Here is a 22756-nt window from a genome sequence, read left to right as displayed (position 1 = left end):
CCTCCGTTTCCCCATTCATACTCCGTGGGCGCCAAAACGCCCTCTCCACCAGCCGCGAAACCCCAGCCTCCTCCGTCCTCCACCCCATAGCGCCCAATCCACCGCCGCCCTCCTCCATCACGCCGGAGCCGGTACCCCGACGTCGTCGTCCAACGCAACCGCAACCGCAACGCCCTCAAGGACTTAGCAGCTGAAGCCGAGGTAGAGCTGCCTCCACGACGCCGACGCCGACGTGCGCCGTACCAGAACTACTCCGACCACGCCGTCCTGCGCCTCACTGCTGCCGCTCCACTGTCGCAACCGTCCACCGCACCGGAGCTGTTCCCGCTACGCCGTCGTTCGCCGCCTCGGATCTGCTTCCCCGCCGCCGACAGACGGCCACCGCACCACACTCAACAACTTGGCCATGGGTTCGTCCAAGGCTGCACCGTCCTCCACAACTTCTCGTTTCCAGCGAACCACAAGAAGATCGTTGGAAAAACAGAAGGAGGACACAGCACTGCCAGCAGAAAGAGGTACTCCTCTTCCCTTATTCGTGCAAACCTTACGTCTCTGCTCACACCGTATTCATCCCACGAAAGAAACTAGTTGAGCGCTTCTTACTGCATCTTCTTCGTGATACTAAATGCACAAGGTTTCCTCCCTTTACTATTTCACCTTTGCTAGAGGTCAGTAGCCCGCCTGGATTTCAATTCAGGGTCAGTCGAACCGCAATTAAAAGAAGCAGCACCCGCTTAGGCGCGCGGAGCACCTAGTCCGCCTGTTCGCCGGGGAAGCGGCGCATCGGTGTCTATCATAGGGGTGTGGGGCGCAGGAGCTGCTTGCGCCCGATCTGGAGGTCGGCGGGGCTTGAATGGATTGCCGGGGGGCGGTGCCAAGCACGGCGGTGCGGTGAGGTCGAGGGGAGGGCGCAGGCAGGGGACTGGGCCGGTGGTCGCTGCCGTTTCGAGGAAGATCGTCAACACTGACTGGCTGGAGGTAGATGAAGGCGATCTGCCCGTTCTTTGTACATCGGACGGTGCAGAAAAAATGGACTGACCTATTTGTTTTCAGTCGAATGTTATTTTCATAGAATCCTGTAGTAATTTAGTGTGCCATGCATGTTGTAGAGCTATCATATGTCTCCCGTCATTTATTTCTCACCGACCTGCTATCTGCTACCTTTACACTGTACTAATTGTGCACACACTTCACCCATACTCACACTATTGTTTTTTATGCATGGGTATTTCAGACTCTGACGCAGTGTTGATGAATGCTGAAAAGAAAAGACAGAAGTCGCTCCAGTGTAATTCGAAGATAAGCACTAAGCGTTTCAGCGCTCTAAAGGATGCAGTGTCAGCAGTTGGAGACAGTAAACGTAGCTCTGCAGTTGATGATCTCAATTGCCACACACAACCATCCCAGGTGCTTGCTTTAACTTCGCGCTGTCAAATGTGGTTGCATGTTGCATATGGTGTCTAGCTTGTATTGCTTCCAATTTGGTTAAATTGCATCTGCTTACTTTACACATTATACCTTTGATAATGACATGCCTTCCTGTTTTTGATACATACTACATATGTCTATTAACCATGTTCGTACATCAAACTAATGCTCTTTTGTATCCCTCGTCAATCACTTATGATGAGACAGTCACCCGGGTGGGTTACTGTGAGACGCCATACTCGTTTAAAGAGTGCAGTGTCATCCTCCCCACATGATTCTCAAGAAACAGCAAGGCTAAATGAAGATAGTCAACGTAGCTCTCTAGTTGATGACCGCAATTCCCCCACACCACCATCACAGGTGCTTGCTCTAACTTCGCAGTGTGATATGTGGTTGCATGTTGCATACGGTGTCTAGCTTGTAATGCTTCTAATTAGGGTAAATTGCATCTGCTTAGTTTACACATTATACCTGTGAATATGACATGCCTTCCTATTTTTGGTACACACTACATCTATGTGTTAACCTTGTTCTTACATGAAACTACCTCTCTTCTGTATCCTGCATCAATCACTTACGATGAGTCACCTTTATTCGTTGCATATTGCATATTATTTCTAGCCTGTTGCCATGTATTGCTTCTAATTTGGTCAAATACATTTGTTAGGGCACCCTTTTAATTTGGCAGAGTGATATTGGTTTCATCTTTCATATGGTTTCTAGCTTGCATTGATTCTAACAAGTTCAAGCACCTTGTGCTTAGTTTACACTTTATACATCATACATGTCAATATGTCACGCCGTCCTGTTTTTCATACATATTCCATCCTCCTATCATGCGGCTGCCTTACATGAAAGTAGTGTTCGTCAGTATCATGCATCAATGAGTTCTGAAGAGCAAATTTTATTCCTTTTTCTTGTGGGTTTGACTTGACAAGGCAAAATCAAGAAAGAGGAAGGAAAAGAGTAAGGAAGGCGATGATGGTGGTCCTCTGCAGCAACGTAAACGGAGCATCTGTACCGATTCTCCTTGTACTGATAGTGCATTACAAGGTCCAAGTCTCCGCTCCCCTACTCCACCATCCAAGGTGCTTGCTCTAACTTGGCAGTGTGATATCTGGTTGCATGTTGCATATGGTGTCTAGCTTGTATTGCTCCTAATTAGTGTAAACTGCATCTGCTTAGCTTACACATGATACGTGTGAATATGACACGCTTTCCTGTTTTTGGTACATACTATATCTGTCTATCACACCATGTTCTTACATGAAACTACTCTTCTTGTGTATCCTGCATCAGTCACTTATGATGGAACACCTTTAAGTTGGCAGTGTGATATTGGTTTGCGTCTTGAATATGATTTCTAGCATGTATTGCTTCTAGTTTGATGAACGCCACCTATGACGAGACAGTTTTAACTTGGCAGAGTGATATTGATTGCACCTTTCATATGGTGTCTAGTTTGCAGTGCTTCTAATTTGTTGAAGTGCCTTCTGCTTAGTTACCACATCATAGGTGTGAATATGTCAAGCCGTCCATTTTTTCGTACATATTCCATCCTCGTATCATGACTTTGCCTTTCATCAGAGTAGTGTTCGTCAGTATCATGCATCAATGAGTTCTGAAGAGCAAATTTTATTCCTTTTTCTTGTGGGTTTGACTTGACAAGGCAAAATCAAGAAAGAGGAAGGAAAAGAGTAAGGAAGGCGATGATGGTGGTCCTCTGCAGCAACGTAAACGGAGCATCTGTACCGATTCTCCTTGTACTGATAGTGCATTACAAGGTCCAAGTCTCCGCTCCCCTACTCCACCATCCAAGGTGCTTGCTCTAACTTGGCAGTGTGATATCTGGTTGCATGTTGCATATGGTGTCTAGCTTGTATTGCTCCTAATTAGTGTAAACTGCATCTGCTTAGCTTACACATGATACGTGTGAATATGACACGCTTTCCTGTTTTTGGTACATACTATATCTGTCTATCACACCATGTTCTTACATGAAACTACTCTTCTTGTGTATCCTGCATCAGTCACTTATGATGGAACACCTTTAAGTTGGCAGTGTGATATTGGTTTGCGTCTTGAATATGATTTCTAGCATGTATTGCTTCTAGTTTGATGAACGCCACCTATGACGAGACAGTTTTAACTTGGCAGAGTGATATTGATTGCACCTTTCATATGGTGTCTAGTTTGCAGTGCTTCTAATTTGTTGAAGTGCCTTCTGCTTAGTTACCACATCATAGGTGTGAATATGTCAAGCCGTCCATTTTTTCGTACATATTCCATCCTCGTATCATGACTTTGCCTTTCATCAGAGTAGTGTTCGTCAGTATCATGCATGAATGAGTTCTGAAGAGCGAATTATATTCCTTTTTCTTGTCGGTTTGACCTCACAATGCAAAATCAATAAAGCTGAAGGAAATTGGCAAGGCATTGGATGATGGTGGTCCTTCCGAGCAACTGAAACGGAGGTTCTCTACAGATTCTACTCCGCCATCCTCCCAACAAGATTCGCAAGACAACGCAAGGCTAGACAGTCAACGTAGCTGTGTAGATGATGAGCACATCTCCCCTACTCCACCATCACAGGTGCTTGCTCTAACTTGGCACTATTATATGTGGTTGCATGTTGCGTATGATGTCTAGCTTGTATTGCTTCTAACTTTGTTGAATTGCATCTGCTTACTTTACACATAATGCCTGTGAATATGACACGTGTTCCTGTTTCTAGAACATACGTGTACATGATGAGCACATCTCCCCTACTCCACCATCACAGGTGCTTGCTCTAACTTGGAACTGTTATATGTGGTTGCGTTTTCCGTATGATGTCTAGTTTGTATTGCTTCTGATTATGTTGAATTGCATCTGCGTAGCTTACAACTTATACCTGCAACGATCACTTACCCATAAGACACATTTAACTTGGGACTGTGATGTAGGTTGCATCTTGCATTGTCTTCTAGCTTGTACTGCTTCTAATTTCTTGAAATGGCACTTACGACGAGACACTTTTTACCTGATAGAGTGATATTGGTTGCATGTTCATATGGTGCCTAGCTTTCATTTCTTCTAATTTTGTTGAAATGCCTTCCGCTTACTGTTTTTTCATACATATTCCATCCTCCTATCGTACGTGTGAATATGAAACGCTGTCTTTTTTGTATATATTCCATCCTCCTATCCTGCGCTTGCCTTACATCAAAGTAGTGTTCGTCTGTATCATGCATCAACCAGTTATGCAGAGCTAATTTTATTCATCTTCTTGTGGTTTTGACTTCATAAGGCAATATCAGAAAATAGGAAGGAAAAGAGTAAGTTAGGGGATGTTGGTGGTCCTCCGCACCGACGCAAACAGAGACTCTCTAGATTTGCCACTGCTACTGCTAATGAAGTTGAAGTCCCAAGTCTACATGATGAGTTCATCTCCCGTACTCCACCATCGCAGGTGCTTGCTCTAAGTTGACAGTGTGATAATTGGTTTCATGTTGCATATGTTGTCTAGCCTGTATTTCTTCTATTTTGATTAAATTGCACCTGCTGAGTTCATACGTTATACATGTGCATATGACATGGCGTTCTGTGTCTAGAATACACTGCATCTATCTATCATACCATGTTCTTACATCAAAGTACTGCTGTTGTGTATCCCGCATCAGTCACTCATGATTGGACACTTTTAACATGGCAGTTTGATAGTGGTTGCATCTTGCATTGATTTCTACGTTGTACTGCTTCTAATTTTTCGAATTGCCACTTATGACAAGACACTTTTAACTTGGCAGAGTAATATTGGTTGCATCTTTCATATGGTGTCTAGCTTGCATCACTTCTATTTTCTTGAAAATCCTTCTGCTTAGTTTACACATCGTAGCTGTGAATATGTCATGCCGTCCTGTTTTCTTACATATTCCATCCTCATACGGTTGTCTTACATCAAAGTATTGCTTGTCTGTATCATGCATCAATGAGTTCTGAAGAGCGATTTTATTCTTTTGTGTTGTGGGTACGGCTTGACATGGCAAAGTCAAAAAAGAGCAAGGAAAATAATATAGTAGGGAGTGGTGTTACTCGTCGGGTGAAACGGAAAAGGATCGGCCGTCCAGATTCTGCTGGTACTTATAGTGCAGTAGAAGGTCCAAGTCCACCGGCTAAATCTACAAACACAGTATCACCTGCTCCACCAGCTGCAGCATCCGCTTCAACTGTACCAGCATCTCAACGAGTTACTCGTTCGTTTGCTCCGGAACTGGCCAGTTCCCAAGCTGCCTTCACACCTAACACTACTTCCGAAGCACTGCTGACACAACAGGACTTGGCAAGATCAGATGAACCTCATGAGCATCAACACCAAGACGGTACCTGACCGAGTCAAGTTGCAGTTGCATGCTCCTTTATATGTACTCTCACAGTTTGATGTACACTAACACTTTCCATATTCGTTGTTGAACTAGCACCACGACGCAAGCGGAAACAGACATCAGGGATAATGCTTGACAGATTAACAAAATCTAAAGGAGGAAGAATGGAGATCCATTTTGAGGCAGGTTTAAAAAGGCCACGTGATGCTACAGAGTCAGCCAAGTTAGTATCAGAGGCAGCCGTTGCCGTTAGGTGTCATGCACGTATCCTCCCAACGTGGATCCAGTACAGGAATGAGAAAGACAATACCCAGTTTAACACCTTCCTTGACCATTTATCCGTAAGTAATGTTATTCATCGCAATTAGTAATATTGTCTTGCTCTGTCCCATACTTTCTAGCTTCCTCCTAATAAGACTCACATTCTTTTTTCAACAGATGAGGTTCAAGTTGGATCCGAAAGATGATGCAACTAAACAAGCATGCACTCATGTTTTTCAGTCTGCTCTGCGACAGTATCGGTACCACCTTAGAAAATCTCACTTTGAAGGCAAGGCTAACAATGAAATCGCCCAAACATCTCCAGTGGAATATATTACAGATGAAGACTGGACAGCCCTCGTTAAACACTGGTCTGATCCAAAGTATCAGGTAGGCTATATGTATTTGATCAGACCACATATTGAACTTGTATTTATGTATGTGCCTTACAAGTGTATCTTCTTCTAGGCTAACTGTTTGAAGAACAAGACCAACCGTTCTAAAGTGAAATTCCAACAGACAACAGGATCTCGTAGCTATATTGCACACTGCGAGGCTCTTGTAAATAGCTGCTACTTCCTTCTTTTTTCTGTGCCATATTATCGTATCTATATTGACTTGTTCCAAATACAGAGGAAAGCCTGTGCGGACCAAAAAGAACCTGAACCGAATGCAGTGCAAATCTTCAAGGATTGCCACACCAGCAAGATGAAGGGCATGAGCACACCAGTTCAAGCCGCTGTTGTAAGTCCTTACTCCTCCTGCCTTTGAACTGATTGGTACTGTGATGTGTTCATTTAACTACTTGGTTTGCAGCCAATGTCAGTTACTCTGTTCACTTTTATACACAGTTGTCTTAACGTATCATTTCACCTTACATGGTTTAAAAGAGATGAAGGATATTCTTTTGGTCTTGATCTGTATTCTAGTTGTTATGTTCACGTGCGCACACAATGATAAAATAGCCTGTTTGTTTTATATCTGTTTGCCCATGATATGAATGATGTCATACTATGTTCATCCTACTTTAAACCATGTCTCTTTATCCTTAGATGTCAACGAATGTGAGGAAATAGACAATACAGTAGGCATGCTACATGGACATATGTTCCGAAAGTGATTTTATTATGTAGTTGGCACTACAATACATGCTAATGTATTACAGTAGTTCACCAAAATAAGTTATGTATAAACGTGTAACCTACTTTGTTTGTTTTTGTCTCATTAGTAACTTATCTGGTACACTAATCTACAAGTTCAAACTTTCAGGAAGCTATGGAAAAAATGATTGAACAGCCACAACCACCTGAAGGTGACGAGGCTACCACAGGCACAATGTCACCTCTTGCTGCAGTGCGTCAGTATCTCTCCACTAACAGTGCAAAAAGCACCTTCCTGCGTAATTCTGGGTTGGTTGTCAAGGTAACCTCGTCCAAATCGCCTACTGAACAAAATCTTCCTGCTAGACAGAGTGATATATCTGTGCTCCAGACACAAGTCCAATCCCTAATGGACGTCGTTTTGGAAACAAGAATAGTGGTTGACAAATGTCGTCAAGATATGAATGGTTTTGAAACCAGACTATCAGACATTCGCTTCGTTGTTCAAGAGCAATGGCGGAAAAAAGGTGAAGATCGTGCTGCTCCATCAGATTCTACAGCCTGAAACATTAGCACTCAGGTCAAATGATCTGTGCTTCTATACATCTGATGGTGCTTTTATCTGCAAGGACTGTAAACTTTATGCCAACAGGCCTTTTGTTGTGATACAGCATTTATGCTGCTGCCAAAGGCTGCAATAATTACGACGCTATTTTTGTATAGTGTAGGTTTATCTTAGTAATGTATTCGGCCGAAAGCTTCGTAGGAGCCCAACATGCCAACATTCGTCGGGCCCATTCCAATTGGGCTAAAAACGATTATGGGCCGAAATTTGCATGTAGCCCACTAAAAATATCTGGGCCTAAATCAGCATAAGATTTCATATTTTTCTGGTAGGCCTGTGCCCATAGTGGGCCTTTAACAGGCCTAAACATAATTTGGGCCCTCAGTAACAATAGGCCGTTTACAGGTGTAAATATCTCGAGCCCATAAAAAACATGGGCCTTTAAAAGACCGAAAGTGAGATTGGGCCCATTTACGATGCGGATCTTTCACAGGCCGAAATTCGGACGGGCCGTAAATGCGCCGACCTAATACACGGGCCTTTAACAGGCCGGAAGTTCGGTCGGGCTAGATTATCGTCATTTTTATATGGGCCGTTAATGGGCCCGATGTGACGTTGGGCCACATATGGCCCATGGATTTCGTCCGACGTTAACAGGCCGAAAATCACAACAGGCCGAAAGTGGCCCAAATCTATGGTGGGCCGCTAACAGGCCGAATGTCAGACATGGCCGAATATGACCCAAATCCTTCACGGTCGTTTATGGGCCGAAAGTTTCAATGGCCTGTAAATGGGCCCAAATGAAGCAGGACCTTTAACAGGCCGGAAATACACCGGGCCGTAATTCGGCCCATATACTTAGCGGACTGTTAACGGGCCAGAAGTGATCATGGGCCGCGATGATGACAAGTTTAGGACAGGCCGTTGACGGGCCGATTTGACACTAGCCGTACGGGCCTTAACTGAGAATGTTGGGCCTTTATCTGGGCCGGCCCATTATGGTCCGCAAAATCTCGCGGGCCTTTAGCTGGGCCGGCCCATTATGGCCCGCAAAATCTCGTGGGCCTTTAGCTGGGCCGGCCCATTATGATACGAAAAATCTCGTGGGCCTTTTGCTGGGCTGGCCCATTATGGACCGCAAAATCTTGTGGGCCTTTAGTTGGGCCGGCCCATTTAAACTTTATGGGCCACTTTTGGGCCGGTCCACGTGTCAGCATATCATAGGCGCATCTCGCCCATTGGATGAGTGACACCTGTGCCAACGCGGAGCTGACACGTGTTTCCGTCAGCCAATCAGAATTTTACACGTGGAAAATCCCCATTGGTCCGGGCTGTTAACGGGTTATCGGATCCAAAACCGGACCCAATAGCTTAACGGCGTTCCGTTACGGTGGATGCCACGTGTCGGTCACCCTTGACGAAAGCACTTATGTGACGCGCGATTTATCGTCATGGAAGTGGACACTTCTGTGATGATAATTTTGGTGATGTCACGGAACACTTCTACGACAGCACAGGTATGACTATCTTCATTCTGTCATAAATTTGTCATGGATGTACATGCATGACAGAAAACGTGACCTACTGTGACAAACACGTATCATCACGGAAGTGTATTTTTTTGTAGTGCTTGGTTTCATATCTAAGGGAAATACCTACCGCTGTTGTGCTACATCATCCCTTCCTCTTTGGGGAAATACCGACGTAGCTTCAAGCGACATCAAATACCTTATGAGCAGTTCTGTCTCCCGCATGATGCCCTCCATAAGCTTCGGAGTGACATTTCTGTAGGATTTGTCCCTGTTCATGCTCAGGTACACAATGTCTAATAATACCATCTACCCCTTCTTTATAAAGATGTGGGTCATCCCAAAAGTAATGTCTTAAATCATAAAAGAAAATGTTCTTTTGTTGGTATGTGAAGCTAGGTGGTATATATTTAGCAACAATGTAATTAGCATAGTCAGCATACCAAGGAGTGTTATGAGAAAAATTTATTGCAACTAATTGTTCATCAGGAAAACTATCATTAATAGGTTGTGGGTCATCAAGAATATTTTCTAACCTAGACAAGTTATCAGCTACGGGGTTCTCAGCTCCCTTTTCTATCAGTGATATGTAAGTCAAATTCTTGTAGTAAGAGAACCCACCTAATGAGTCTAGGTTTAGCATCTTTCTTTTTGAGAAGATATTTTATAGCAGCATGATCAGTGTGAACAATCACTTTAGAATCAACGATGTAAGATATAACTTTGTTACAAGCAAACACAACTGCCAAAAATTCCTTTTCAGTAGTAGCATAATTGCGTTGGGCACTGTCTAGAGTTTTACTAACATAATGAATAACATTTAAATTATTATCAACTCTTTGGCCTAGAACAGCACCAACAACATAATCACTAGCATCACATATAATTTCAAAAGGCAAGTTCCAATCAGGTGGTTGAACAATAGGTGCAGAAATTAAGGCTTTCTTAAGTGTTTCAAAGGCTTCTACACAATCATCATCAAAAACAAATGGAACAACCTTTTGTAAAAGATTTGTAAGAGGCCTAGAAATTTTAGAGAAGTCTTTAATAAACCTCCTATAGAAACCAGCATGACCGAGGAAACTACGAATACCTTTGATATCTTTAGGACATGGCATTTTCTGAATTGCATCAACTTTAGCTTTATCCACCTCAATACCTCGTTAAAAAAATTTATGTCCCAAGACAATACCTTCGTTAACCATAAAGTGGCACTTCTCCCAATTCAAGACAAGATTAGTTTGCTCGCATCTCTGCAAAACTTGATCAAGGTTGCTCAGGCAATCATCAAAAGAAGTTCCGTAAACGGAAAAATCATCCATGAAAACCTCAACAACCTTTTCACAAAAGTTAGAGAATATAGCAGTCATACATCTTTGAAAGGTAGCAGGTGCATTGCATAAACCAAAAGGCATACGTCTATAAGCATAAGTTCCAAAAGGACAAGTGAAGGTGGTTTTCTCTTGATCAGGTTGTGAAATAGGTATCTGAGAAAAACCAGAATATCCGTCTAGGAAACAAAAGTGTGTGTTCTTAGATAGTCTTTCTAGCATTTGATCAATAAAAGGTAAAGGGTAATGATCTTTTCTAGTAGCTTTATTTAATTTTCTAAAATCAATTACCATTCTATAACCAGTGACAATTCTTTGTGGAATAAGTTCACTCTATCATTAGGAACAACAGTAATACCTCCCTTTTTAGGGACACAATGAAAAGGACTTACCCATCTACTATCAACTATGGGATAGATTATACCTGCTCCCAGAAGCTTTAGTATTTCAGTTCTTACCACTTCTTTCATTTTGGGATTTCAACCGTCCTGGTGATCAACAACGGGTTTAGCATCAGGTTCCATATTAATCTTGTGCTGACTAGAGTGGGATAATGCCCTTAAGATCATCAAGAGTATATCCAATAGCTGCACTGGTGCTTCTTCAGATATTCAATAATTTCTTTCTTCATGCTCTGAAAGGTTAGCACTAATAATAACAGGATATATCTTTTTCTCATCAAGATAAGCATATTTCAAAGTGTCTGGAAATTGTTTTAATTCAAACACAGGATCACCTTTAGGTGGAGGAGGACCTCCTAGAGTTTCAATAGGCAAATTGTGTTTAAGCAGAGGTCGTTGTTCAAAGAAAATTTCATCTATCTCATTTCTTTCATGCATATGCATGTCATTTTCATGGTCTAGCAAATATTGTTCTAGTGGATCAGTAGGAGGCACGACAATAGAAGCAAGACCAATTATTTCATCCTTACTAGGCAATTCTTTCTTATGATGATTTCTACTAAACTTAGAAAAATTAAACTCATGAGACTCATCACCAAAACTAACACCGACAGTTTGTTTCTTACAATCTATTTTAGCATTAACGGTGTTCAAGAAAGGTCTACCAAATATAATGAGACAAAAGTCATCTTGTGGGGAACCAAGAACAAGAAAATCAGTAGGATATTTTATTTTCCCACACAAGACTTCAACATCTCTAACAATCCCAAGTGGTGTGATGGTGTCTCTATTAGCAAGTTTAATAGTAACATCAGTGTCTTCTATTTCAACGGGTGCTATATCATTCATAATTTCTTGATATAAGGTAAAAGGAATAGCACTCATGCTAGCACCTAAATCACATAAACCATGATAACAGTGATCTCCTATTTTGACTGAGACAACAGGCATGCCAACAATAGGTCTATCTTTATCTTTTTCATCGGGTTTGGCAATTCTAGCAGCTTCATCACAGAAGTAAATAGCATGCCCATCTATATTTTCTACCAAGAGATCTTTAACCATACCAACACTAGGTTCTACTTTGATTTGTTCAGCAGGGTTAGGTGCTCTTATATAACTTTTATTGACCATAGTTGAAACTTTAGCATGTTCCTTTATCCTAACAGGGAAAGGTGGTTTTTCAATATAAGTAGTAGGAACAACTGGGTCAACATTATAAATAATAGTTTCATCTTTAGCTAGTATCGGTTCTTTAATTTCTTCTTTAATAGGTGGGTGATATTTAAACCACTTCTCCTTAGGGAGAACAACATGAGTAGCAAATGATTCACAAAAGGACGCTACTATCTCAGAGTCAAGTCCATATTTAGCGCTAAACTTTTGAAAAGCATAGGTATTTATAAAAGATTTAATACAATCATACTTAAGCTTAATACCTCACTCTTTACCTTCGTCGAGTTCCCAATCTTCAGAGTTGCGTTTAATTCATTCTAAAATATCTCACCTGAATTCAATAGTCTTCTTCATAAAGGAACCAGTACAAGAAGTATCAAGCATGGAGTGATCATCACGAGAAAGCCGAGCATAAAAATTCCGAATAATAATTTCTCTCAAGAGCTCATGATTGGTGCATGAATATAACATTGACTTAAGCCTCCCCCAAGCTAGAGCGATACTTTCTCCTTCACGAGGCCAAAAATTATATATATAATTCCGATCACGATGAACTAGATGCATATGATAATTTTTTTGGTGAAATTCCAATTTCAATCGATTCCAATTCCAAGATCCAATATCATCGCATAGCCTATACCATGCCAATGCTTTTCCCTTCAAAGATAAAGGGAAAACCTTCTTCTTAGCTTCATCTCCAGGTAAGCCTGCAAGCTTAAATAATCCACAAATTTCATCCACATATATCAAGTGCATATCAGGATGTTCGGTTCCATCTCCTGCATACAGATTAGCTAAAGAATCTCATAACCAATATTTTTAGTAGGTGCAATAGGTTGAGGGGTAACTAATTGTGGTTCCGGTCGAGGTGAAGATACCCCGAACAAACCCCTTAGAGGATTGTTCTCCATGGTAACAAGTGACAATAAATTTTAGCACGTAGTAATAATTTTTCCTTGTCGTTTTCCACTTACCAAGAGCACTTCACTCCCCGGCAACGGCGCCAGAAAAGAGCCCTGATGATCCACAAGTATAGGGGATCAATCGTAGTCCTTTCAATAAGTAAGAGTGTCAAACCCAACAAGGAGCAGAAGGAAATGACAAGTAGTTTTCAGCAAGGTATTCTCTGCAAGCACTGAAATTATAAGTAACGAGTAGTTTAATAGCAAGATAACTTGTAACGAGCAAGTAACGGTAACAAAAGTGTAGCAAGGTAGCCCAATCCTTTTGAGGCAAAGGACTGGCCAAAACGGTCTCTTATGATAAGCAAGGCGTTCTTGAGGGTACACGGTAATTTCATCTAGTCACTTTCATCATGTTGGTTTGATTTGTGTTCACTACTTAGATAATTTGATATGCGGGTGGACCGGTGCTTAGGTGTCGTTCTTACTTGAACAAACCTCCTACTTATGATTAACCCCCTTGCAAGCATCCGCAACTACGAGAAAAGTATTAAGATAAAATCTAACCATAGCATTAAACTTTTGGATCAAAATCAGTCCCTTATGAAGTAGCGCATAAACTAGGGTTTAAGCTTCTGTCACTCTCGCAACCCATCATCTAATAACTACTCCACAATGCATTCCCTTAGGCCCAAATATGGTGAAGTGCCATGTAGTCGACGTTCACATGACACCACTAAGGGAATCACAACATACATACCATCAAAATATCAAACACATATGAAGTTCACATGATTACTTGCAACAAGATTTCTCCCGTGACCTCAAGAAAAAAATTAACTACTCACAAATGATAATCATACTCAAGATCATAGGGGTATTAAATAGCATAATGGATCTGAACATATAATATTCCACCAAATAAACCATATAGTAATCAACTACAAGATGTAATCAACACTACTAGTCACCCACAAGCACCAATCTAAGGTTCCAGTACAAAGATTGAACACAAGAGATGAACTAGGGTTTGAGAGGAGATGGTGTTGTCGAAGATGTTGATGGAGATTGGACTCCCAAAGATAAGAGGGTTGTTGGTGATGACGATGACGATGATTTCCCCCTCCGGGAGGGAAGTTCCCCTGGCGGAATTGCTCCGCCGGAGGGCAAAAGTGCTCCTGCCCAAGTTCCGCCTCGAGACGGCGGCGCTTCGTCCCGAAAGTCCTCTCCTTATTTTTTTTTCTAGGTCAAAATGACTTATATACCAGAAGAGGGGCACCAGAGGTGGGCCGAGGAGGGCACAACCCACCAGGGGCCGCCTGGGATCCCTGGCGCGCCCAGGTGGGTTGTGCCCACCTGGTGGGCCCCCTCTGGTAGTTATTTGCTCCAATAATTATTATATATTCCATAAAAAATCTCTGTGAAGTTTCAGCTCATTTGGAGTTGTGCAGAATAGGTAGCCTGACCTAGCTTTTTCAGGTCCAGAATTTCAGCTGCCGGTATTCTCCCTCCTTGTGTGAACCTTGCATATTATGAGAGAAAAGGCATTATAATTACTCCAAAAAGCATTATTATGCATAAATAACAATATAAATAACAGTAGGAAAACATGATGCAAAATGGACGTATCAGCCCCCAGGTCTATTTCATGTCATATTAAAACCAAAAATACCTTGCTGCAATTTCCTTCTATTTTGTGTTTTAGTTAGATCTATTTATCAAATCTCATACAATTTAATCTATCTCAATACCGTTGAGGGATTGACAACCCCTTCACGTGTTGGGTTGCAAGTATTTGTTGTTTGTGTGCAGGTGTTGTTTACATAGTGTTGCTTGGTTCTCCTACTGGATTGATAACCTTGGCTTCATAACTGAGGGAAATACTTACCTTTGCCGTGCTGCATCATCCTCTCCTCTTCGGGTAAATACCAACGCAGATTACAAGCAATCAAGGCACCTCAAACCCCGCAACTATGTTGTCACTTCACGCAACCACGTACGCACCCAAACCGGAGTTTGGAAATAGTCTACCCTATAAGTTGCTAGGGAAACAAGACAAAAAGGTAATTAACTAAACTACTAACAAGAAGATAAAAACAGGAAACAAAAGATACTCAGTTAGTAAGGACAGTGCTTGGGTAATAAGGTGAGGGTTCCGGAATCACTACCACATATATGAACTATCATATCCTCTAGTCACTAGTCAAATGCATAAGTGGGCGGAGCCAGGTTAGAATACACGTTCTACTCGAGGTAGACTTCATGCCAAGCACGCCACCATCATAGTCTCCCCATAGGGTTTCAACTCATGATAATTAAAGGGGTTACCCCGTGGATGCGACCTCTCTAAGGGTTCTCCGTAACCCCCCTATCAATTGCAATGGCGAGGAATCGAGGCTTTTACTGTGACCTCAAATTACCCTAATATCCCAACCCTTCACAACAACAGTAATATACTTCACGACAACAAGGCATAAATGTGAGTGAGCGCTCCTCTCAACATTCGCAAAGGCTACTAACTCAAATAAAGGGTTAGTAGTTTAGTTAATTACCTTTTTGATGGTGGATGGAGCAGCGATGGAGATCGATATGGATGTGTTCTTGGTGAATGAGATGGTGTCTTGCGGTGGCTAAGTTTGTATAAGATATATAGGGAGCCTCCCTAGCCTCCTCTCTCACTAGGCTGCATCCAAGGGCTCTAGATGAGGCAAATCCTCTCCCAATCTCTTCTTTACGAGCCAAGGATCTTGTGGGGTCGAACAAGGATGAAATTGGTGAAGAATCACGTCTGGAAGGGAAACTTTTGACCTGTCTGACAGTTATAGTCATACGACCAGTCAAACGACCGACTGCAGTCACATGAAAGGTCGTATATCATTTTCTCCTCCTCTGATAAAACAACCGCCATTTCTTCATACTAACTCGGAATTTGACGTTCTTGGCCTCGTTGGATTCGTATGAACGACGCCGACCTGTTTATAGTCTTAGATCTTGATTTGGAGCACTTTGAAAAAATGGCTTTTTCGGACCTCCGAAATGGCTTAGTCTGGCTCTTGGGTGTCTCCGTATTGAACCCATCCTTGGTCCTTTCATCGTGTTTGGTCCTAGGTTGCTCCAAAACACCTGTAGACACAGGAAAAAAAAGAAAAATAATAAAAATACTAAATGTGCAATGCTCACACGTAAAAATGTAAATACTGGTAATCATGTATAATGGACAACTATTTGGTTTAATGGGGCATAATACATGAAGAGAACATGCAACAAATGAGCTCTAAAAATGCGTAAAATATGGAGCCATCAGAAGTGTGGGTCCAGCTTCTAAAATCTCTAAATATGTGATTTTCTCGTGGTCATGGGAAGGATATGCTCTCATGTGGCATAGTGTACTCATTAATTTTTATTTGACAAGCCAACTTCCGGGACCTTCCGCTCCCTCCACACCAACGCACCTGCCGACTTCACGCAGCCTAAATGGACGCTCAGTGACTGACACCCAGGACTTGATGTGTCGTGTCCCACCTGCCATCAACAGCCATCGAATTTCACCGGTACAAAACAACACTCAATGTTTCGCTTTGAGCTAGCCAGTAGAGCACACCCATCGGCCATTATTCTCGTGTATCGTCCCTCTTGTCCAGGCTGTCCAACCCGACATAGAGGGAGGAGGTGTGGGGCCGGTTTCTAGAAGCTCTAAATACTTTATTTTCTCATGCTCGTGGGAAGGATGTGCTTTCGAGAGCCCTACTCATTAATTTTGATTTAACAAGTCAACTTTCGAAACCTTATGTGGCTGCCACACCAATGCACATGCCAATTTCACGCAACCCAAACATTGTCCATCGTTGGCCTTGTGCAACCTCCCTCCTGTTCGGGCTGTCTCACCGGACATATAAGAAGGAAGTGTGGATCCAACTTCTAGAAGCTCTAAATATGTGATTTTCTCATGCTCATGGGAAAGATATGCTCTGGTGGGGCATATAATACTCATTAATTTTGATTTAATTAACGAGCCAGTTTCCGGGACCTTTCGTTCTTGCCACACCAACGCACCTGCCAACTACACGCAACAAAACTGGCGCTCAGTGGCTGACACCCAGGACCCGATGTGTCGTGTCCCACCTGCCATCGACAACCCACTGAATTCCACCGTATAGAACAACACGCTGCGTTTTGCTTCACGCCAGCCAGTAGAGCACACTCGTCGGCTGTTGTCCTCGTGCGGCATCCCTCCTGTCCGGGCTGTCCGACCGGACATAGAGCGAGAAGGTGTGGGGCCGGTTTCTAGAAGCTCTAAATATGTATTTTTCTCGTGCTCTAGGAAAAGATATACTCTGAAGTGTCATACTCATTATCTTGATTTAACGAGTCAACTTTTGGGACCTTCCGGAACCTTCCGTTATTGCCACACCAACGCACCTGCCAACTTCACGCAGCCCGAATGGACGCTGAGTGGCTGACACCTAGACTGTGCCGTGCCCCACCTGTCATCGACAGCCCACCGAATTCCACCGGTAGAGAACAACACGCAGCGTTTTGCTTTGAGCCTGCCAGTAGAGCACACTCCTCCGCCCTTTTAAGTCCTCCTGTGCGACACACACCCACGACGACCAGGCGAGAGAGAGAGGGGGGGAGAACCGGACCCTGGAAGGCTGGAGGTGGGAGAGTGTCTGTCAGCCCTCCTCGAGCCCCGGCGATTCCTCCTGCCGCCGCCAGAACTCGATCGTGAGCTCTTCTCCTACCCTTTTCCTTTTCGCAGCAGGGTGATTATTTCCTGTTTGGGGGAAGAAGAAAAATCCCCGCCCATTTCTGTACTTGTTTCTCAGTCCAATACGTTGTCCGTGGTGCCGCCGTGTAGCTAAAAATCCTGGATGAATCAGCAGCTACGTTTAATCTGCCCCTTTGCCCCGGAAGGAGCGAGACCTGTGCTGGATCTTGCGGCGCAGGTGTGATTTGTGATGTTCCAAGCGATGTAATTTTGGCCCGGAGATTTATGCCCTGCACGGCAATCCTGGGCGCCTGCTCGTCCGTGCGAATTGGATGCTTGGTGTGTTGGGTAAATGGGTACTATTCGGTAGTTATTTGATTGGGTGGTGTCGGTCAGTGCTTCTTCTGAGCATCACCAACAGTTCCTGTAAAAAACTCCCCCTAAATACGGTTTTACTGGGTGTCCATATAATCTAGGGGAGGTTGGCAGGTGAGCTGCTTTTGCAGTTCCCGTAAAAATCTTCCCCTAAAAATGGTATTTGGCGGTGGCGCGGCGGCGACGGCGGGCTCCGGAGGCGGCGGACAGCGGATCGGGTGGTTGGCAGTGCGACGGCGATGGTCGTCGGCGGTAGTCTGGGGTGGCGGATTCCGGTTGCGGTGCGCTGACGTGGCAGTTTTATGGGAATGTTTAGGGGAAGGGAAAAAATTATATGAGACCAGGTCTCACGGTTAGCAGGTGAGACCCGTCCTGATGGATGACACGTGGCATTCACAAATCTCAAAGCATCTAATCTCTCCCCCCTGATTTCAAGTGGGGGGTGGGGTGGATGCTTTGTGATTTGTGAATGCCACGTGTCATCCATCAGGACGGGTCTCGCGTGAGACCTGGTCTCATAGAATTCTTTTCCGGGAGTTGGGCTGATTATACGGGGTCCCTTAAAAACCCGCTTTTACGGGAACTGTTGGAGCACTTTTTTTGGCCCAACTCCCCCCAAAACAGAATTTTTTACAGGAAAAGGGAACTGTTGGTGATGCTCGACGATTACCCACTTAAGCATTGAGTTCCAATTTGCTGTCAATAAGTGTGTAGCTCCCTTACCTGAAGCGCGAAATACCATGACACTTGCTAGCACCAGTGATTAGTTGTTAGTTACTACCGCAGTGACAAATCCCTGCAAATTTGACTGTTTGTCCTGATTGCCTAATTTGGTGCAGTTCAGAGTACTGTATTTTAAGTGTTCCAGCCGTTCCAGCCTGGAGACCGGAGTTACATTTGCACAATGCTAGTATATTCAATATCACATGATGTGCCAGTCGAGTGTGTTCAAGAGTACCTTATCAGATTTTTATTTAGGTGTTCCTGATGACATGTGCAAATATACATTGAGAAATATACAGCTGTGCAAATATACATTTCCGGCCGGGGCTTTAATAATTTCTCCAAATTTACTATGCAGGATGATATTGAAGCGAAGACATGTGACACCTCCTCTACCTTTTGTATGGTATTGACAAGAGGTACAACCACCTGGGTGATCTTTTTGAGAAAATGGAAGGCAGCAACCTACCTACTGGAAACATGATGCAAGGAATTCCTTATAGTGGTTTGAATGTGCACGGTAACTCCATGCAAATGCATTCTTCAAGCTCAGGAAAACAGCTGTTCAACCAATCTCAGATGCTAGGGAGTTTCGCAATGCCTATCAACAGGGCTACAGCGCCTGATAACCCTGGATTTCAATTTGGAGAACATGAAAAAAAGGATCGCCACCACCACCACCAGCAGCAGCAGCAGCACAGTCATTACTCTAAGAACTCCATCAGTGATGAGGAGGAGCACGATATGACCGAGGATGTTACTGATACCCAGAATGACAAAGGCAAGAAGGGTTCAGCATGGCATCGGATGAAGTGGACAGGTTCCATGGTTAAACTTTTGATTACCGCAGCATCCTACACGGGGGAGGATCCTGGGGCGGATCAAGGCAGAAGGAGGAACATTGCAATAGTGCAGAAGAAGGGCAAATGGAAAGCAATATCAAAGGTCATGGGCGAAAGAGGCTGCAGTGTGTCACCACAGCAGTGCGAGGATAAGTTCAATGATCTCAACAAGAGATATAAAAGGCTTACAGATATCCTTGGTCGTGGTACTGCTTGCAGTGTTGTGGAAAATCCAGCTCTTCTTGATAGCATGCATCATCTTTCTGATAAGATGAAAGAAGATGCAAGGAAGATATTGAACTCTAAGCACTTATTCTATGAGCAGATGTGTTCCTATCATAACAACAACCGTGTCAATTTACCTGAAGATCTCGCACTTCAGCACTCACTACAGGTTGCTCTTAGATGTAAAGAGGAGCATGATCTGAGGAGGGATGCAAGTGCAGATCCTGAAGAGGGTGAGCAGAGTGCAGATTCTGATTACGAGGAGCATGACAAAGAGCATCAAACAGTTCATACCAACTTGAGGGATTCTTCCATGAATAAAAGAATGTGTCATGCGGTGGATCATGGTGATGTGGGTTTTGTCACCTCAAGCTCAAACGGTGTTAGTGGGAGGTTCAATCCGCATGACATCACATTGGATATCAACAATGCTATTCCAGGTGGAGCCAACTTGTCTTTTGTGCGGAAGGACTTGACTTCACAACAAGTAGAGCTTCAGAAACATCGCTTGCAGGCCCAAGAACAAAAACTGGAAGTGGCAAAACAACGTCTCAAGTGGGAGAGATTTAGGATGAAGAAGGACAGGGAAATTGAAAGGATGACATTGGAGAATGAACAAATGATGCTTCAGCATAAGCGTTTGGAACTTCAGCTAAGACACAATGAGCTAGAGCTTGAGCTAAAAGGCAATGCAAATCATGCATGATAGTTGTTTGATCAGAGTTTTAGTTTGCAATATGGTAAGTATGAAAGTTCTTGATATTCATTACTTTTGAATAGCTTCTGCTTGGTGCTACTGGCACTGTTTCATATTGATAAAATCTGCACTTCGTATTTATGTTTCAAAGTACTGTCAGTATTTCACATTTTGTGGAGTATTACATGCACTGTTCTCATGTTTTAGTTCATGTGATATTCGTGATGCGTGAGGAGGATGTTCATTAAGGGTTTTTGATAAATAAGAAAAGTGTCAATTAGATCATCAACTTGTGAATGATTTGCACTAACAATATTCAAATGATTGCTGTCATGCACATGGTGTTACTGGGTGATACACAGTTGGTGTTTTTTTTTAAGAAAATAGAAGCTTTCATTACCCTTGGCCTCGGCATCAAAGACGCATGTAGCCCAAACCTTATTACAACATTTATTCGAAGATATAGCCAAATCAATGAAGTGTACTGACAGGCCACACTGAGAATTTATTCACTAAGAAGCCTAGTAGGAGCACACGGCCACCTATAGTGATAGTGTCCGGATTCAGTGTTCTTGTGCTATGTGGTGTCAGTTTGCCACTTGCATAGGGTTTCACTATCCAAATATTGTGGTGCAGCTTCTGTATGAAATGGATGACTGTTCTTACATCTGTCTGCAGTGGTTAGCTTCACACGGTTAGTAAGCGTACAAACTCTCTGGGCTGCCATTGTTTGTTCCATTGCAAGCCACATGGTTTTGATTTATTAGGGTGTAAAGAATATAATTATTACATAGAGCTTACTCTAAGTTTAGTTTTGAACGCATGGCACTCCCAAGTCCCAATAAGTGAATTGGTCTGTTATTGCTTAGTTTTGCTTGGGCTGGGTTGGTTGACATGTGCGTTGGCGATTGGTAGGCTATGAAGAGATGCTACAGAACTACACAGGCAATGTTCTCGCATAACCAGTCTACTTTTTTGTATCAAATGATAGACCGGCTGGGTTTTCTTTTTTCTTTTTTCTTTTTCTTTTTTGCGGGGGAGGTAGACCGGCTGTCTGATCGTGGCTAACCACTAAACAGAACACATTTTTGGTATGGCAGTCTAATTGTTAAATTTAAAGTGCTGTCTACATTCCTTTAGGGCTTTCAGCAAATAAAGTTTGTTATATTTACCTGATATCACTTCTTCTGATTGTTTCAGGTCGAAGGTGGTTTTTGACAAGAGCATGATTGTCCAAGAAGGAACCCTCAAGACCGATTCGATGCATTAGACTTGTTTTAGTGATCTTCTGATTGCCTGTCGTCGTTGTAACATCCTTTGTACTTCTGGGCTTGGTCTGTTCTGTGAACCTGAAAAGATTTTCTTTTTCTTTTTCTTGGAAGTCTTTTCTTCTTCCTAGCCAATGGGTGAACTTGTGTTGACTATAGATTAGTGCTAGAAGTCATGTCAGAAGGGCATCCTACTCAGCGTTGGTTGCCGTCGCAACTCTGTGCACATTGTTTGCCTTATATGCAATTCGAGGTTATATTTGAACCAGTCGATTTTGTGGTGTTTGTCGCAGCATGGTTTGGTGTTCGGCTCAAGCGTGCTCGCAGGTCTCTGGGCTTTGTTTCGGAATGGCAATATCCAGCGACAGTTTGCTGCTAGAGATGGCATTTGCGAACGAAGCGGATGGCATTTTTAGTGTTAGTGGGGGTGGTATTTTAGTGTTAGGGCATGCCAGTTTGTTTATTTTGGGGCAAATTTCTTCAGAAACTGCCATCCGTGAGATCTAAATCATGTGGCTGTGGGGGCGTTCGTTGCGGAATGGTTTCTAGCGAACGTTCGTCGGATATCTTTCCTCTTGTTTCGTTTCGAAGTCGGAGCTGATGTACCGTGGTCCGAGTGGCACTGATGGGTGTCCGGTTTGGGACGGGATCCTCCACGGGTGCAATCCTTGCATTTTTCTTCTTCCTTGCTTGTCTTTGAAATCGGAGCCGCCTTGCCACTGATGCATATGGTCGGTAGGTTGGCGTGGTCTTTGAGAGGTTGTTTTGGCCATAACCTAGTGGGTGCTTAAATGCGGCGAAGTCGAAGCCGCTTGGTTGGAGAGATGACGACGACTCTTGCGTACAATCTCGACGGTGGTC

The 22756-nt window shown here is 43.3% G+C and overlaps 1 protein-coding gene across 1 annotated transcript; it reads left to right on the top strand.

Annotated features, from left to right (window-relative positions):
- The first annotated feature begins 17619 nt into the window (after nt 1-17619).
- Nucleotides 17620-22163, top strand: LOC123096419 (uncharacterized). The gene is made up of 3 exons (XM_044518166.1): nt 17620-17782; nt 19222-20670; nt 21828-22163. Exon 2 carries the CDS (start codon nt 19314-19316, stop codon nt 20634-20636), a length of 1323 nt encoding a protein of 440 aa, XP_044374101.1. The 5' UTR covers nt 17620-17782; nt 19222-19313; the 3' UTR covers nt 20637-20670; nt 21828-22163.
- Nucleotides 22164-22756: the final 593 nt, after the last annotated feature.

The sequence above is a fragment of the Triticum aestivum genome, chromosome 4D (genome assembly GCF_018294505.1).
Source record: "Triticum aestivum cultivar Chinese Spring chromosome 4D, IWGSC CS RefSeq v2.1, whole genome shotgun sequence".
NCBI classification, from domain to species: domain Eukaryota; kingdom Viridiplantae; phylum Streptophyta; class Magnoliopsida; order Poales; family Poaceae; genus Triticum; species Triticum aestivum.
This window is presented reverse-complemented; position numbering and strand designations above follow the sequence as displayed.

Coding starts and splice junctions, on each gene's coding strand:
- LOC123096419 (XM_044518166.1), top strand. CDS start 19,314: ATGGAAGGCAGCAACCTACCTACTGGAAACATGATGCAAGGAATTCCT.